This window comes from Orycteropus afer, unplaced genomic scaffold, assembly GCF_000298275.1.
Source record: "Orycteropus afer afer isolate SDZICR_OR568_19922 unplaced genomic scaffold, OryAfe1.0 scaffold00096, whole genome shotgun sequence".
In the NCBI taxonomy this organism is placed as follows: domain Eukaryota; kingdom Metazoa; phylum Chordata; class Mammalia; order Tubulidentata; family Orycteropodidae; genus Orycteropus; species Orycteropus afer.
In genome coordinates this window covers 7198680-7217326 of record NW_006921683.1, presented here as the reverse complement: position 1 = coordinate 7217326, position 18647 = coordinate 7198680, and the positions used below count along the sequence as shown (strand labels likewise).

Below are 18647 nucleotides of genomic sequence, written 5' to 3'. Positions count from 1 at the left end.
TTCCATTTCCTTTTTAACAACTTCCAATTTTCCTAGATTCATACTTCGTACATTCCATGTTCCAATGATTAATGGACATCTGCGGCTGTTTCTTTTCAATTTGAGTTGAGTGATGAGTGCCACATCAGCAAATGAAGGTCTTGAAATCATTCTCTTATCCATATGAGTAAGGCTGAGTTTACTCAGATGTTTCAGCCCTTCCCAGTCCTATTTTGAGAGCCTTTTAGCCTAAACAGACTATTCCTAAACGTGCGTGGTAATGTACTAAACAATGTTTCTTTGCTATTCATAAGGTTTTCCCTGGCCAATTCTTTGACAAGTGGATGGCCTCTTCCTTCTTCCTAGTCTGTCTCAGTCCATAAGCTGGGCTGTTACCTGTGTACCACGTGCATTTCGCTGGTTTTTAAACACCAGAGGCTCAGCCTCAAAACTCACGTCTACATGTCACCACAGTAGGACAAACCGACAGACAAGTTTGTCTTGCTGTTGGAGACGTCTCGTATCACCCCCACCTGGGTCCTTGGGGCTGACTGTTCCTCTGTCTGGCTTCCTGGCTTTTAATCTCCTTTCTCCTGCTCTTCTGGCCTGCTGCTTTGGCCGTCCCTGAGTTGTCTCTCCTCACCTGTATCCCTGGGGCTTACTGTTCTTCTGTCTGGGTTCCTGGCTTTTATCCCCTTTCTCCTGCTTTCCCGTCTTGCTGCTTTGGGTGGGCCTGAGTTTCCTCTCCTCACCTAATCCCTTCGGCTGATTGCTCTTCTCTCTGGCTTCCTGGCTTTTAATCCCCTTTCTCCTGCTCTTCCTGCCTGCTGCTTTGGGTGTACTGAGTTGTCTCTCCTCACCTGTATCCCTGGGGCTGACTGCTCTTCTGTCCAGGTTCCTGGCTTTTAGTCCCCTTTCTCCTGCTCTTCCGGCCTGATGCTTTGGGCGTCCCTGAGTTGTCTCTCCTCACCTGTATCCCTGGGGCTTTAGCTACCCTCCATTCAAGGGCAAGTTTCAGAGTCTCTTGTAACATCCATTTTGGTCTTTTCTTCTTTTCTCATCTTTTAATGACCTCTTGTATTCTTCATGGATGATGTTCTTGATGTCATCCCACAATTCTTCTGGTTTTCGGTCATTGGTGTTCAATGCATCAGATCTATTCTTTAGATGGTTTCTAAATTCAGGAGGGATATATTCAAGATCACATTTTGGCTCTTGTCGACTTGTTTTAATGTCTTTAACTTCAAGTTGAACTTACATATAAGCAGTTGATGGTCTGTCCCACAATCAGCTCCTGGTTTTGTTCTGGCTGAAGATATGGAGTTTTTCCATCACCTCTTGCCACAGATGTAGTCAATCTGATTTCTGTGTGTTCCATCTGTTGAAGTCCACATGTACAGCCGCCGTTTGTGTTGTTGAGAAAAGGTATTTGCAATGAATAAGTTATTGGTCTTGCAAAATTCTACCATGAGATCTCTAGTGTTATTTCTGTCACCAAGGCCAAATTTTCCAATTTCTGCTGATTCTTCTTTGTTTCCAACTTTTGCATTCCAATATCAGTGATAATCAACACATCTTGATTGCACATTTGGTCAATTTCAGACTGCAGAAGTTGATAAAAATCTTCAATTTCCTCATCTTTGCCTTTGATATTTGGTGCATAAATTTGACTAACAGTATTATTAATGGGTCTTCTTTGTAGGTGTATAGATATTATCCTATCACTGACAGAAATTGTACTTCAGGACACATCTTGAAAGATCCTGATGTATGCCATGCCATGCCTCTTCAAATTTTCATCCCTGGCATAGTACATTATATGGTTGTCTTATTCAAAATGGCCAAACCAGTCCTTTTTAGCTCATTAATGCCTAGGCTATCAATCTTTATGTGTTCTATTTCATTTTTGACAACTTCCAGTTTCCCTAGATTCATACTTTTGTACATTCCACCTTCCGATTATTAATGGATGTTTGCAGCTGTTTCTCCTCAATTTGAATCATGCTATGTCAGCACATAGAGGTCCTGAAAGCTTTACTTTATCTGTATCATTAAGGTTGCTTCTCTTCTGATGAGGCAGCTCTTTCCCAGTCCTACTGTAAGTGCCTTCTGATGCAAGGGGCTCGTCTTCCTGCACTGTGTTGGACAATGTTTCCAAACTATTCATAAAGTTGCCTGGTACTGTGTCAGACAGTGTTTCTCTGGTATTCATAAGGTTTTCCCTGACCAATTTTTTGAGAAGTGGATGTCCTCTTCTTCCTAGTCTGTTCAGTCTGTAAGCTGCATTGAAACCTGTGCACCATGTGCAACCCTGCTGGCCCTTGAAACACCAGTGGCATAGCCTCAAGCCCCACAGGATGACAAACTGACAAATTTGTCTCCCTTAGCTGTTAGAAACCAGCCCCACAGGATGACAAACTGACAAATTTGTCTCCCTTAGCTGTTAGAAACCTCTCCACCCTCCCCTTACCTTATTCTTACCTGGATCCTGCCACTCTTGTGGTCACTGGCCATCCCTGCCCTTTTGTGCCTCCGGGGAGCCAGGGCCTGCCTGCCTCTCACCCCTTACGTGGATCCTGCCACTCTTATGGTCCCCAATTGTTCCCATGTTCCCTGGCTGCTCTTGCCCTTTCGTGGCTCTGGGGGGTTGGGGCCTGCTGCCTCCCACCTTGAATACACAGTAACTCAAAGGCTAAAGCCGATGTGATTTATTATGCACTAAGTGCTCTGTGATTAAATTTAGGCTCCACCTCTAAGCAGTCCCCATGCAGCCCTGGACAATCCTGTTAACAATCACCCAGTGATTGTGAAGAACAGATGCACCATTATAGCAGAAATGTCCTGAGCTGCCACGGAGTGCATCTCCAGTCTTCACAGAGCACTCCTAGTTGAGAAGGAGGGGGAATAAAAAGAGGGAGCAAAAATAAACACACAAATATTGGACACACACTTCAGACACACTTAAGTGCACTGAAGGAAAAGAATAATCATACTCAAAGCTCACACCATCAGAATAGACTCAAAGTATTGTTCTTCTTCTTTCTGTAAAGGTATAATCAGAAAGTCCAACTGTGGAACAATGTCATAAAAATGAAAGCTAAGTTCAACCCAGGTTTTTGTCTGAGTATGTAATTATATTTGAAAGGCTTATAATAATTAATTTTACCTTGATTTAATAATCTGTGTGTAACTAAAAATTATTTACGATCCTTCTTTTTATAAGAAACTCTAAATGATGAACTTATATTTTAAATTAAAACATACTACGATATTAAATTTCTGAAAGTAGGTTTTATTGGAAGTGTACCTTTTCTCCATGACAAGGCTACAACTGATGAAAAGGTTACACAGGATTCACTGGAGCTTACTTTCTTCTCAAATTTCTAATTCTAAGTGACTTTACATTTCAATGAAAACCATTCACTAAACCTCCCAATAGCATTTACTATATTTTTAATGTCTCAATAAATATAATAAACAGGTCTTAAAACTCTATATCCCATGTGAAAGAAATATTTAAAGATAAGAAAAAGGCAATTTCTGAGTAAGCCTTAGAAAAATTGCATTTCATAAAGAAACCAGATTCTGGAAAGCCTTACGGGGGGCGAAGGAAGCCTATATTAGCTCAATTTTTGTAAATATTACAAAAATAAACCAATGATTATGGATAAACTTCCTTATAGTGATTAATAAGCTAGTAAAAAAGCATGTCTCTGAGAATGAAACAAGAAACTCTATGAGAAAGACCTGGACTTTGTAATCTACAACTTGTTTGGTAGAAAATTCCATAAGAAAAACATTACTGTGGCAGCCCAGTAGGTTAAAAGAATTGCTAAGTGTGTAGCAATTCCTAGCTCTGGTAGCATAGTGCCTAAGGCACTTGACTACTAACCAGAAGGCTGGCGGTTCAAACCCACCCGCCACTCCTCGGAAGGAAGGTTGGGCAATCCTACTTCCGTAGTGATACTGCCTCGGAAACCCAAGGAGGGGTCGCTATGAGTTGGGGCCGACTCAACGGCAAATAACAACAACAACAACAACAGGGTTCACAAAAGATATTTCAGATTTTTTTTTTTTTTTTGAGCCTTCTTATACTTTACACTCATAGCTAGGAACTTGTTTAACAACCAGGAAAATCAATATGTCAAAGCAAGGAATAGAAGCAGCTGTCCATGTTCCACGTTGCTACTTAGATCCTACTCATGTCCCACACCTAGATTCATTACGCCAACAAGGCTAAACTCCTCCCCACTACCACCTTCACATGCCACCCATTGCCAACAGCTAGGAATGTGGCTGATTCACACCCCAAAGACACAACACTTAAAAAAAAAAAAAAAAACATACAATAAAGAGACACCTCAGGCTTTTGAGTTTCCAAAACAAATTGCTCTCCTTGCATATAAAACAGTCCAATGATAGAGCTATGCTTAATTTCTAAGAGCCCCAACTATAACTAAATAAGTCTCATATGTATCTCTATTCAGAAAATTGAAATGGGTGTAACACAGTACTAATTTAATAACTTCTGTAGCACTCACCCATATCCCAAACTACAGAACCATCTCAATGATCTCAGATATGTTCCTCTTGAACTTTAAAGTCCCCTTTCTCCCCTCCTCATTCCCAGCTACTCCATCAGAAGGAACAGCTCCATGTATTCTGCTGTGGTTGTTGTTAGTTGCTACATGGTTGGCTCTGACTCATGGCAACCCCATATATAACAAAATGGAATGCTCCCCAGTTTTGTGCCATCTTCATGATCTCTGGAATGTTTTAGGCCATTGTTCAGTGCCTTTCAACTTAGGCAGTTCATTTCCCAGCAGTATATTGGCCAATATTCTGCTGTGGTTCGTAAGGTTTGCACTGACTGATTTTAAGAAGTAAATTTCCAGGCCTTTATTCCTAGTCTATCTTAGTCTGGATGCTCCTGTCTACCATAGATAACCCTGCTAGTATTTAAATATTTGTGGCAAAGCTTCCAGCATCATGGCAATGCACAAGCCACCACAGTACAACAAAATGACAGACAGGTGGTGGTCATGCATTCCAAACCTTTCTTTATCCCATGGGAAAAGCCTGTAGTAGAATGTGTTTAGTATAATGAAAGGCAGAATACAACCTTTAAGTGAGAGCATCACTGGTTGTCCAAGGCTCCAAGTTTCAAACATCTCCTTTATGAAGTAACTTGCCTAAGTAGTAGAGCTGGAATTCAAATCCAAGCAATGTGGCCCCAGAACCTACACTCTTAATCACTGTTATGCTAAAGTTGGATGTGGAGTAAAAAGCCAGAGAAACATTGACGCTATGGGAACACAAGGAAAAAAAAGAATATACTTTATGAGTGTGGTAGCGCCTAAGGCATTTGCTGCTAACCAGAAGGCTGGAGGTTCAAACCCACCAGCCACTCCTCGGAAGGAAGGTTAGGTAATCGACTTCCTAGTAATACCGCCTCAGAAACCCAAGGAGGGGTCACTATGAGTCAGATCCGATTCAATGGCAGTGAGTTTGGTCTTTTTTTCTTTTTTCTTTTTTAGTTAACTGATAGGGGTGGCCTAGATTGCTTTTCTTTTCTTTCTTTTTTTTTTTTTTTTTCCTACAGGAATTTCACTTACCTTTCTTTGGCTCAATCAAGAACAAATAACTCCACGAATAGTTCTCTGTACATGACACTTACTCCTCATTTATTATTATTTATCTTGTTATCTGGTATGTTTCATTTATGACAATAGTAAAATAACTACTATCTGATTATTTTGTGCATTAATGACATACAAACCCACTGCCATCAAGTTGATTCCAACTCATAGCAACCCCCATTGGGTTTCCAAGGCAGTTAATCTTTATGGAAGTAGATTGTCCCATTTTCCTTCCGTGGAGTGGCTAGTGGGTTTGAACTGCCAACCTTCTGGTTAGCAGGAAAATGCCTTAGACCTACTTAACTTCATGGTACCAGGGGCCAAATATAAAAACTCAGTGCCCATTGAGCATACAGATGCTTAAGAGATACTTCTCAGGAGAGACTTCAAAGGGCTTTACTTTCTGGGAAAGCAATCCATGAACAGAAAAGATACTTTGTTAATTTAAGGTGATCCTAAACCCATAACAGGGGTAACTAATAGTTCAGTGGTAGAATACTCACTTTCTATGTGGGAGACTGGGTTCAAATCCTGGTCAATGCACCTCACTGCACAGCTACCACCCCTTTGTCAGTGGAGGTTTGCATTTTCCTATAATGCTGAACATGTGTTCAGTGGCTCTTCCAGATGAATATAAGTAGGAAGAAAAGCCTGGAGATCTACTTCCAAAACTCAGCCAGTGAAAAATATATGGATCACAATGATCTGATGTGCTGACATTTCACTCTACTGTACACGGGGTCACTATGAATAGGTGGCTGACTCAATAGCAACTAACAACAAACCCATAGTACCCCCAGATGCCTCATAGAAACAGTGACAAATCCTGTCTGGAAGGTACCTTCATCCTAGACATTAAATTGCCCTAAGCCATCCAGTAGGGTTTTTCCATAGGTGGCACACCACTTTCACTCTCCTCATTGAAAAATTGCTGTAAACTTCAGGATTACTTAGAAGTTACCTGATGGATTTATTGCTGCATTCTAGCCACTCTGGCCTTCATTGTTACATTTATACACACAAAAGACCCACACAGAATTAACTATTTTGAGCTGTCTCTGTTGTATTTGGCACATTAATAAAATTAGTCAAGAACAGATCCCTTCTCTCATTCTCTGCCTTTTCACTGCACATGCCAGTGAGACCTTTTAGAGGTCACTGTTGGGGGAAATACCATGCATTCATTCAACTTAGAACCTGAGCATGATGTGGTAATTAGTAGATACAGAGGTAAGACCACAGTGGGATCTCTGACAGCTGTTATCGCAAACCTTATATTCTGATATAACTCTAACAAGGCAATTTACAATAGAAACACTACATTGAAAATGTGACTCTGGGCTTTTCTTGGGTCTTGACAAGGAAGAAGAGAAAGAGAGAAAATAATTCCTAATATTTATTACAACATATTACATTGACTTCATGTTAGAGATAGGAATGCAGGAAAAGTATAATCTTTGAAAAATGGCTCAACTTTAATAAAAAGAGGGGGATCCATTATGAGAAGCCTGAACGCAAGTCCAATCTGTTCAATCAATGAGCTGTGTGACCCGAAAAAAGTCTCAGTTTCCTCTTCTATAAAATGACAATGGAGGTCCAGATAAATTCTATGGTCACTTCTAGATCCAGAATCAATAATATTTATGCTTCTGCGAATAGCTTGCTAGAGGCATATCCTGGCAGAAGTTGAATTAGTATTACAGGTCACAGGTGATTCACTCACATAAAGTATGGTTCAAGAGAATACAGAAAAGCAGAAGACTTTACCCGTCGAAAGGCACAATAGCTGTTTTAAGCTTTTATAATGTCTGTTTTTTAAAGAGCCGTGTGTATAGTTTCAAAGAGATGCCAGTGATAACTTCAAATACTAATAGGATAAAATTTATGTATAATTCTGTAAGACCCCTTCAACTACTGATGTTCCTGCCATGTTATTGTTAGTGTTGCATGTTAAGCTAGCAAATTTTCAATGAACTCTTGCTGGCTTTACCACAGACACAGATGTTAGGCGGACTCCTTTGTTCATAAGGTTCTCATTATTAACTCAAACCAAGTTGAATATTTGACTGAAGGAAAGGACCATATCATTATTTTCAGATTTCATTCTATGACTTAACTGGACTACATCTTCCAGCTTTAGAAACAGCAAGTACTTCTTGGCGCCAGCCTTGGCGTCCTCTTCTATGACTACTACCCTAAATGTTTCAGCTTGAGGAAGTCTCTTCACCATCAAAACAATTTAATAAAAATTTAAATTGTGATTAACAGTTACTCATCAATAGACAGGGCATACCAAGTTTGTGCTATTTATGAATTATTTCACACAGTATTTTAAGACTAACAAATAGAATCCACATTCACAACAGGGTAAGCTAGAAAACCAGTTAAATGTTTTCATGATTTATAAAGTCTGTGTTATACTTGAAACCACATTTCTTTTAATAGGTAAACTGGCATTCCATTGGATAATTCAATCTGCCTTAAATCTATTCTAAAGCTCAGGGCAGCTTACAGGACATTCTGAATACAAATTTAATTCCTCTGTTTACCTTTAGGCTATATCTCATAGCATAAATGTCATAGGAGGATATGGTATAGGAATGCCTCCCAATTATAGGGTAAAATAGACTTAACACTAAAGTCATTTAAAAAACATTAAATATCACCCTAATTCCAAATGCAGAAAATATTTCATAAGCCTGGCTAAAGATATAAGTTAAAACAACAACATAAAAGAAATAACAAAAGGTCATAATATTACTGCTTCCATGTGTCTGGATCACCAGCAATAATATGAAGTGGGTAAGAATAATTTGAAATCATCTTTGATGGTTATTAGAAACAATAATCCCCCTATCTGTAGAAAAGCCAAAAGGATTATAGTATGATTGTCTCAAATAATTAGAAGAAGAGGGAACAGTTTTCCCTTCTAAAAATTTATATGCAATGAATTTGCTTAATGACTATTTTAGCACCTCACAGTATCTAGGAACAGAAGAACTTAAAGGGATGCCCTACTTCATGTTCAATGCAATAGTCCTTTAAGAACATTGATTCTTTGAGATAAGTAACATTCAGCCTCTTGAAAATTTTTAATTTCCCCAATTTACTTTTTGACATCTCTAACCTTTAAGAACATCCTTACACTAACAGTTGAAACCTATTTCCCTATAACTCCCCATGCCAGGTGAAGCTGATTCAATAGAAAATTTTAAGTTTACTTTCTCTTCATTATATTAGCTTATCAAATACTTGAGTGTACAGTCAAGTATCAACATATTTTTATCTCCTGTGAACTATGTACTCCAGGTATTTTCAATGAGTATGAAACATGGCTAGTAGAAAGATGTTATTCAGCTCTCACTAGTGTTTACCAGTCATTTTTTAAGTGTGGCATCCAGGAACAGTATTTTGTATGTGGTCTAAATAATTACAGAGCACAGTGAGATGAGTACTTCTTATGATGTAAAAATTAAATATTTGTTAAGGCTACAAATATATGTCCATTGATAAAAAGGCTTTTAACAAGATATAGAAATAAAAGAAATTTCAAAGTAATAGTAACTCTTCCAGCCATAGCCACAAGTGAAAGTTTAGAACTATTTATAGGAAATATACTGATATATACAGAAATTCTAAGTTTGAGAAAATTTTCCCATCAACCATCACATGCTTCAGCTCTAATTTAAGTATTCAAAAGCTGAATTTTTAACTTTGTACTTACCATGTTGTATGTCTTTCATATCTAAATGAAGACTAGACATTAATATTCCAACTGCTTGTGATCTTTTGTTGCTTAATAACTTGACAACCTGCTCATGAAAGAAAAAGAGGAAGATATTACTTTGAATTCCAATGGTATGTTTAATAACATGTTTTTTTTTAAAGATCTTAAGTGAAGAACAAATAAATAGAAAACACTTTGTTTCATTATTAAGCTATTAAAAACAGATTTTTTTTAATGAAGTAAAGCTTTTAGACTTTATATTACAAATCTTCAAAATCTACCACTTGTCTCCCTGTCTATAAAGAGCTTCAAGGTCATGCTCTTGATTTCTTTTAATAACCTGATTGTCAGAAAGCAAAATTTCTAATGGTTTAGAAAATTAATTTGATATCTAAAATAAGTAATTACACGTTGATAATTGGGAACACCACCATTTGTCTGCCAGTCTGCTGTACTGTGGTAGCTTGCATGTTACCATGATGCTGGAAGCTATGTCACCAGTATTAAAAATACCAGCAGGGTTACCATTGGTGGACAGGTTTCAGCAGAATTTCCCGACTAAGACAGACTAGGAAGATGGGATCGGCAACCTACTTCTAAAGAAACTGGCCAGTCAGAACAAGCTAGGGGCCAACTGTGAAAAGGCCACTAATCAGTTACATGTGAGTTCAAGCTGAAGCTGAAAAAATTCAAAACAAGTCCATGAGAGCCAAAGTTTAATCTTAAATATGTCCCATGTGAATTTACAGACCATCTCAAAAATAGATTTGACACCTGGAACACTAATGACCAAAGATGAGACCAAATGTGCAATGACATCAAAAGGTCATTTAAACATAGGGGAAAAAAATCTCAATGGATGTCAGAAGAGACTGCAAAACTTGCTCTTGAACATAAAGTAACTAAAGTAACTGGAAGAAATGATAAGTAAAAGATCTGAACAGATTTCAAAGGGAAGCTTGAAAAGACAAAATTATAATGAAATATGCAAAAATCTCGAAATTAGAAAACCAGAAAGGAGTAATGCACCTGGCATTTCTCATGCTAAAAGAACTACAGGTAAAATTTAAGTCTCGAGTTGTAAAACTGAAGGATTCTATGGGAAAAATATTGAATGACTCAGGAAGTCTTACAAGAAGATGGAATGAATACACACAATCACTGCATCAAAAAGAATTCGTCATAGTTCAACCAATTCAGAACGTAGTATATGACTAAGAACCAATGGTGTTGAAGGAAGAAATCCAAATTGTACTAAAGGCATTGGCAAAAACAAGGCTCCACTAATTGATGGAATACCAACTAGGATGTTTCAACAATCAAATGCAAAGCTGGAAGGATTCACTGACCTATGGCAATAAATTTGGAAGAGAGTTACTTGGCCAAATGGCAGGAAGAGATTCATATTTGTGCCCATTCCAAAGAAAGGTGATTCAACAGAATGCAGAAATTATGCAACAGTATCATTAATATCACATGCAAGTAAAGTTTCGCTAAAGATAATTAAAAAATGGTTGCAGTAGTACATTGGCAGGAAACGGACAGAAATTCAAGCCACAGAAGGGGATGTGGAAGGAGGGTTATAATTGCTGATATCAGATAGATCTTGCCCAAAAGCAGAGAATACAAGAAAGATTTATCAAATATCAAAGGCATTTGACTGTAGGGATCATAACAAATTAGGAGTAATGCTTAGAAGAACACTAATTCCAGAATACTTAATTGTGCTCAAGTAGAACCTGTACATAGACTAACAAGCAGGTGCTCAAATAAACAAGGAGACACTGCATGGTTTAAAATTAGGAAAGGTGTATGTCAAGGTTGTATTTTTTTACCATACTTACTCACTGATAACCTGAGATATGCAGATGACACAAAGTTGCTTACTGAAAGCAAAAAAGACCTGAAACACTGAGGAAGATCGAAGAATATACCTTTCAGTATGGATTACACTTTAACATAAAGAAAACAAAAGATTCTCACAACTGGACCAAAAAGCAACATCATGTTAATGGAGAAAAGACTGAAGTAGTCAAGGATTTCATTTTACTTGAATCCACAATGCTCATGGAAGGAGGAGTCAATAAATCAAATGACATACTGCATTGCTGAACTCTAATACAAAAGATCTCTTTAAAGTGTTAAAAAAAAGAAAGCTGTCATTTTGATGACTAAAGTGTGCACGATCCAAGCCACGGTATTTTCAATCACCTCATATGCATGCAATAGCTAGATACTGAATAAGAAAGATCCAGGAAGAATTGATGTCTTCGAATCATGGTGTTGGTGAAAAATATTAAGTATATCATATATTGCCAGAAGAATAAATAAACCTATCTTGGAAAAAGTACAGTCAGAATGCTCCTTAGAAGGGAGGATGGTGAGATGTAATCTTATGAATTTGGTCATGTTTTTGGGATAGAGCAATCCTTGCAAAAGGGCATTATGCTTGATAAAGTAGAGGGTCAGCAAAAAAGCAGAAGACCCTCAATGAAATGGATTATACAGTGGCTGCATCAATGGGTGGAAATACAGCAACAAGTTTGAGGATGGAACAGGAGCAGGCAGTGTTTCATTCTGTTGAACACAGGATTGCTAAGAGTTGTAACTGAAACACTGGCCAACCAGTGAAGGGTAAAATACAAATAATGTACACAAAAATTCCATTAGATAAGTTTTACAACAAAATAGAAAACATGCTTTTACTTGGGTCTTTAAGAAAGCTCAATGTTTTACTGGCAGTTCCTTTCATTTTGCACTTGATCCACATTCTGTGGAGAACTTTCCAAGTAATTAGTAGAAGGCCACAAGCATAAAACCCAGAAAAGGCTACATCAGCTCTCAAATCTGCTCTCCAGAGAGTCCTGAAGTATCAGTCTAGACAACCCCATTAGAAGGGTTCCCAACACAATAATAGGCACACTGTTATAAAACAGATATGTTCTCCAGACTGTAACAGACCACTCATAGATCCTGCTAATGAAACCATCATCCAGTTCCTGATTATGTGAAGAACAGCAAATTCTACTTACTCTCAGTGTTGTGTTTTAAAACTACTTAGACAATACTGGAGAAAAAGGAAAGAAAAACAGTTACGGTCAAATTGCCAAAGTGAAGCTGTCTTAACAGCTATCACATCTGTTGACCACTGTCTTTTTTTTTTTGGTTTAAATTGGGTCAATCTGGAAACTAATCAAATAATTTCAACCGACTGTCACAAAGAGGAAAACAATATTCTTAATAGCAATAACAGCATTCCTCATTCCCCAGAAAGAATGGAGGTGGGAAACAAAACACTTTCAGAAAAACCACCCACAAAATTCTCCATAGCCATTGGTAAAAGCTCCCATGGTGAAGCAACAATATCCCACAAGAAGGTGAGCTTTCTCAAAGATTTCTGCTTCTATTAGAAAAACCTACATATAAATTTTCATTCTAAACTGGCTTTCCTACCAGAAGTCTGGTAGTTCAGACCCACCAGCCACTCCTCAGAAGGAAGATTGGGCAATCTACTTCTGTAGTGACACCTCCTGGGAAGCCCAAGGAGGGGTTGCTATGAGTCAGATCTGACTCAACAGCAGTGTGATTTTTTTTTTGTTGTTTTTCATGACCTGCAGGACATATAGCACCCACCCATATTTTTTTCCTCTTGGGTTTATTGGCCAGATGCTTCCCTATGGACAGTGCATGGAGCTGTTGGGAGGGGACTTGCTCAACTGTTTGAAACTGAAGAAAATAGAGTGTACTGCAAATTACTGTTTTTAGGGAAAAACACGCATATGGGTGATATATGCTGCAGGTATGATTTTGCAAAACTTTTATCCCATTTGGCTCTTCTACTGGGAGATAAGCCTTATAAGTATATTTCTAGATTCCTGTATATTTTTTGAGGAGCACAGGTGACACAGTGGTTAAGCACTCAGCTAACCAAATGGTCAGCTGTCTGAACCCAACAGCCACTCTGTGGGAGAAGGATGTGGTAGTCTGCTTTTGTAAAGATTACTGCCTTGGAAACCTGGATAGTGTGAATCTGTCATTTAGGGCCAGTATGAGATGGAATTGACTTATTGGCAGGGGGTGGCTGTGGACAGTATGTTATTTGGAAGCTTCCCATCCTGAGATGATTCCAAGTTCATGCAAATGCCACATTTTAAGGAGATTTAAATTGTACACACCTGCCAAGGGATCTAGAAGGCGGTGTAGAGCCCAGAGAGACAAATGTGTTCCATATAATCATAACTCAGATTGTATATGCTCCACATGATATGTATCAAAATACACATTTCATTAAGAAAAATTCAGAAATACTCTTTGATTCAGCATTTCAATTAATGAAGGCACATGGTATCGACAAAAAAATTCAAAGGGGAAAATAATTGGATCATAGCCCAAACCAAAACCATGACTGTAGAGTCAATTGCAACTTGTAGTGATCCTATAGGACAGAGTACAACTGCCCCATATAGTATCCAAGTCTGTAATCTTTACAGAAGAAGACTTCCACTTATTTCTCCCATAGAGTAGCTGATGGGTTGGAACTGCTGAACGTTGTGCTGCTAATTATATCTTGAATACTAGCACACCAATGCATTTCTATTACTAGCAGTATTGCAATTAGCAGGATTATTCCCCAAGAAATGGGGGGTGGCTGGGGGAAGAAGAAATATAATATCACAAAATTATAAGCCAGGTATTGTTTCCTTAAAAAAAAAAAAAAAAAGTTACTAAGCTCAGATAAATGCAATCAGGATCCCATCCATGCTACTCTGTTGAAAATGGTTTTACTAAAATTTCCTATGATCTATTCCTAAGTCTAATGGACATACGTAGAGACAAAAAGTCATCCTGTTGACATACTTAACTTAATCCCTCTACAACAGGGACCCAGGAAAACTAAGTGAAATGGACAGAGACAATAATCCTGCAACCCTGAGCATCAAATGAGAGAATAAAAAATTAGATTGAGTTCTGATTGGAGAGGGAGATGGAGTGAAGGCAGTGACTGAGGAGAGAGAAGAAGCTGGAGCCCAAAACAGTGTGGCTATATTGAGACACAGAGCACATGATATACAGGCAAGAAGAAACCAACTTCAAGGAATCCACACTGGGACAGAGACACAGTGTGGACAGACGTGGAATGAATCTAGGTGAGTAGAATACACACTGGATTCTGGGAGAGGAAAGTGCAGGGAAGAGGTGAGAGTCCCAGTGGCAGAGGAGACCACAGAATGAGGAGGGGGGTTGTGAAGAGGGATGTAGCAACTCACTATTAGTTGTTTGAGTTGAGCAGGGCTCACACAAAAGGGAAAGCCTATAGCATGGCCGTTGGAGATGCTAGACTCTTGGCAACCACCACTTCATTGAGTCTGGGTAGGAACTGTCTAATTGGCTATGCATTCCCATTAGTGGACTGGGCTAATGCGAGTGAATTGTGACAGAGCAGTCCTTTTTCTACCTTCCCACAAACACCTTCCCAGTGACCAGGGGTGATCCCCTTTCCTGTCCACACTAACTAGTAGCTAGGGTTGCCCCTACAGCCACCATTTCCCATCAACAGCCCAGCTACTCATGGGACCATGCTCCAAGTATCTGCTGCTTTGCCTGCCTGTGCCTGTGTCACTGACAGTTCTTTCAAAAAAAAAAAAAAAAAATCCAAACCGACTGCCATGGAGGCAGATCCAACTCATAGCGACCCCTCCTTGGGTTTCCAATGTGGTATCACTACAGAAGTAGATGGCCCAATCTTCCTTCTGATGACAGGTCTTAGTCTCAGGGAATGCAAGAGGTGTGCTCCTGTAGCCTCCTTTGTTGGAGGAGTTTGCACACACCAGGCTCTTGCCCATCCAGAGACACACACTGTCGTGGATAGCACCATAACCACCTGCTGCCACAGCTGCTGGCTGATCACAGTTGCAACAGTGTCACCTTTTTGTGTCTTGTTCTTTTCCTTGTTTAAAATTATCTTCTTTATTTTTCCCACTTTTCCTTCAGTTTCATTTGTTTGTTTCTCTTTCTCTCTCTTCATCTTTTATTTTTACCCATTTTCATTCTCATCAACCCCTTCTTTATTTTTCTTATTTTTTTTTCTTTCATCCCTCAACCAACAGTAAACTCCAAACCAAACTTAACCACCATCAAGTCAATTCCAACTCATAGCAACCCCACTGGTCTTCTAAGGCTGTAAATCTTTACAGAAGCAGACTGCCCCTCTTTCATTTTCAGAGCAGCTAGTGGGTTTGAACCCCTGAACTTATGGTTAGCAACAAATGCCTCAACTACTACACCACCAGAGCTCATTATCCAACAGTAGGCAAACATTAATTCTGCACTAGTCAGCCATACCTACTACATCTATCACATACCACATCACACATTGGCAAGCACCAAGACACATGGATGCACCACTAGATCAATTAAAGGTTGGACAAATCTGCTCATGCTACTCACAGTTCCTCTTCACAACCAACAAACAGATCCGCACCCACATTCCCAACAGATACTCTACCCAAACAAAGTAATGTGAGGAATGCAACAGTGCTGTGAAACTAGCAACCAAAGAAGCATGCCTTTCCTTCTTCCCAGCTCTATCAAAACAAAGCAAACAGAAAATTTCAGGGTACAAAAGCACAATACATAATCGATAAATAAAAATAACAAATCTCACATATCTCAGAGGCAACAGACAACTTCAATTAAAACAAAGATACAGGACAAGACAATACAAGCAAGTGACCAAAATAAAGAACTAAGAAACATTCAGGAGAAAGAAAAGGTAATATAACTAACTGACAAGGAATTCAAAATATACACATAGAGGGCCTTCCAAGAGCTTCCAAGAGTCTACAAGAGCAAAAATACTACCTTGATTATGTCCCACCTGGATTTAGAGATCATCTGAAGAATAGATTTGACGCACTGAATAACAATGACCAAAGACCAGACAACTTGTGGGATAATATCAAGATTATCAAATAAAAAGAAAGCAAAAGGTCATTTAAAAGACAGGAAAGAAAAAAAAAAAAAAACGACTTAAATGGATGTCAGAAAAGATGATGAAACTTGCTTTTGAATGGAGAGTAGCTAAAATGTACAGAAGAAATGATGAAATATAAGAGGTGAACATAAGATTTCAAAGAGTAGCTTGAAAAGATAAAGTAAAATATTATAATGAAATGTACAAATGCCTAGAGTTAGAAAACCAAAAAGGAAGAACATTCTTGGCATTTTTCAAGCTGAAAGAACTAAAGAAAAATTCAAGGATGAGTTGGAATACTGAAGGATTCTATTGGAAAAATATTTATTGAATGATGCAGGAAGCATAAAAAGATGATGGAAGGAGGAGGAGTTCCAGTAAGAGGGTGGAATAGGCAGAAGGACTGCAGAGACCCTCTTCAACAAAGAAAATGGGAACCAATTAACACAGACACAGAAGATAACCCTGGAGCCTTGAGCTTTGAAAGGAAGGATATAGAAGTGGACTAAACTTCAACTAGTAGAAGAATTTGCATGAAAACACCAAAAAAAGGAGACATACGGAGTTGCAGTCTGGCAGCAATCCTGATGGCACAGACAGCTTGGATATTGCTGAGTGGTGTTAAGACCTAAGAATTAACCTAAATATCAGCCCTTCTAGCCTAGCCAGGGGCTACACAGAGGACTGCCCTGGTGGCTGGTGAATAAAAGGAGAAGCAGTGAAGAGGAAGGTGGGCTGAGCTGTGGACTTTTGCCTGTCCACAGGATGCAACCTTTTGAATGTTTACAAGCAGTTTGACCATTTTGGATATGTAAAGTGGCAGTGTTCTCCCAGATTCCAGGGACTTAAGAATAGTCTCCACTTGCCAGGAACCACAAGAACATTCTGGATGCCAATGACTGGAAAGGTGAGATATTCCCCTTGTTACTCTTACACCCCATACCCTCTTGGTGAACGGAGATGTGGCCATCCCTCACTTCCATCTACCTTCTGGGCCAGCAGGAATTCCATCCCAGTCTGTGTGCTTGGATGGAGCCTGGGTGCCCTGTCCAGCCCTGGACAGATTTTTTTTTTTTTTTTAGTTTGTTTGTTTTTGTCTGTTTTAAAATTATTACTGTTTTTGTCCTTTTTATTATTATTCTTTATTCTTCACTTCCCAGGTTCTACTTTACAGCTTTTTCTCTCTTCCCTGTTCCTAGTTCAAATTTGTGTCTTTTTCATGGTTAACCCCATTCCTTCTTTTTCTTTTTCTGTTTTTTCCCCATTTTTTCTTCATTATTCTCCTACTGCACGTTTTTTCTCTTATTGCCCTCTTCCCAGATATTGTGGGGTTTTTTTTTTTTTTTCCTTTTCTCTTTTTTTGGTTGTTGTTCCTGTGTGATTACATGGTATGTTTTCTATCCACTTGCTTTTATTTTTTATGGTTATTCAATTATTATTTTTGTCTGAGTGGGAAACAGCAACAGTGCCCATATGACACAACTACACCCACACCTCTTGCAGCTTCACTTACTGAATGAGAGCCACCACTTCCTTCTCCACCAACTGGCCAATGATAAACAACCACCAAGAGGAGACTTACTGACCCTTAGCTAATCTTCACAAACATTGAAAAGAAATCTAAACACAACAAAGTCACAATGTCTCAGATACAACAGAGCATCACAGGCCACACAAAGAAGCAAGATAAAGTGGTAGAAACAAGGGAGCAGGATACAGACCCAGAACACATCCCTGAGGAAGCAGGAGCATTGGAACTCCATGATAAGGAATTCAAAAGAATTATATTTAAGTATCTTCAAAGGATTGAGAGACAGATCAAGGAAAACACTGACAATTTTTTTTAACTTTGTTGAAAAATCTTTTTATTAAGTTGCTATAAATACTGATGTGTTATACATGTGATCTTTATTTTCAGACAGACTTTTTTTTTAATAGTTGACAAAGTTTACTATCTTTTTTTATAGAAAACTCCAACACCTCAATAACAAAGAGACAAACAATCCAATTAAAAAATGGGCAGAAGACATGAATAGACACTTCACCAAGGAGGATATTCAAGAGGCCAACATATGAAGAAATGCTCACAATCATTAGCTATTAGAGAGATGTAAATCAAAACAACAATGAGATATCCTCTTGCTCCAGTACTGGTAGCAAAGTTCAACAACACAGAAAACAAATGCTGGCAAGGTTGTGGAGAGATTGGGACTGTCATACACTGCTGGTGGGACTGTAAAATGGTACAACCATTCTGGAAAGCAGTATGGCGATTCCTTCAAAAGTTGGAATTAGAAATACCATTTGACCCAGCCATTGCATTACTAGG

General features: G+C 38.7%; 1 protein-coding gene across 1 annotated transcript in view; it reads right to left on the bottom strand.

The window, feature by feature from the left end:
• FMN2 (formin 2) overlaps positions 1–18647 on the bottom strand; it is a 784241-nt gene that overhangs the window by 404623 nt on the left and 360971 nt on the right. Inside the window, exon 5 of the mRNA XM_042781203.1 lies at positions 9343–9430. Within this exon, the coding sequence (XP_042637137.1) occupies positions 9343–9430 (88 nt within the window). The remainder of the gene's footprint in view (positions 1–9342; positions 9431–18647) is intronic.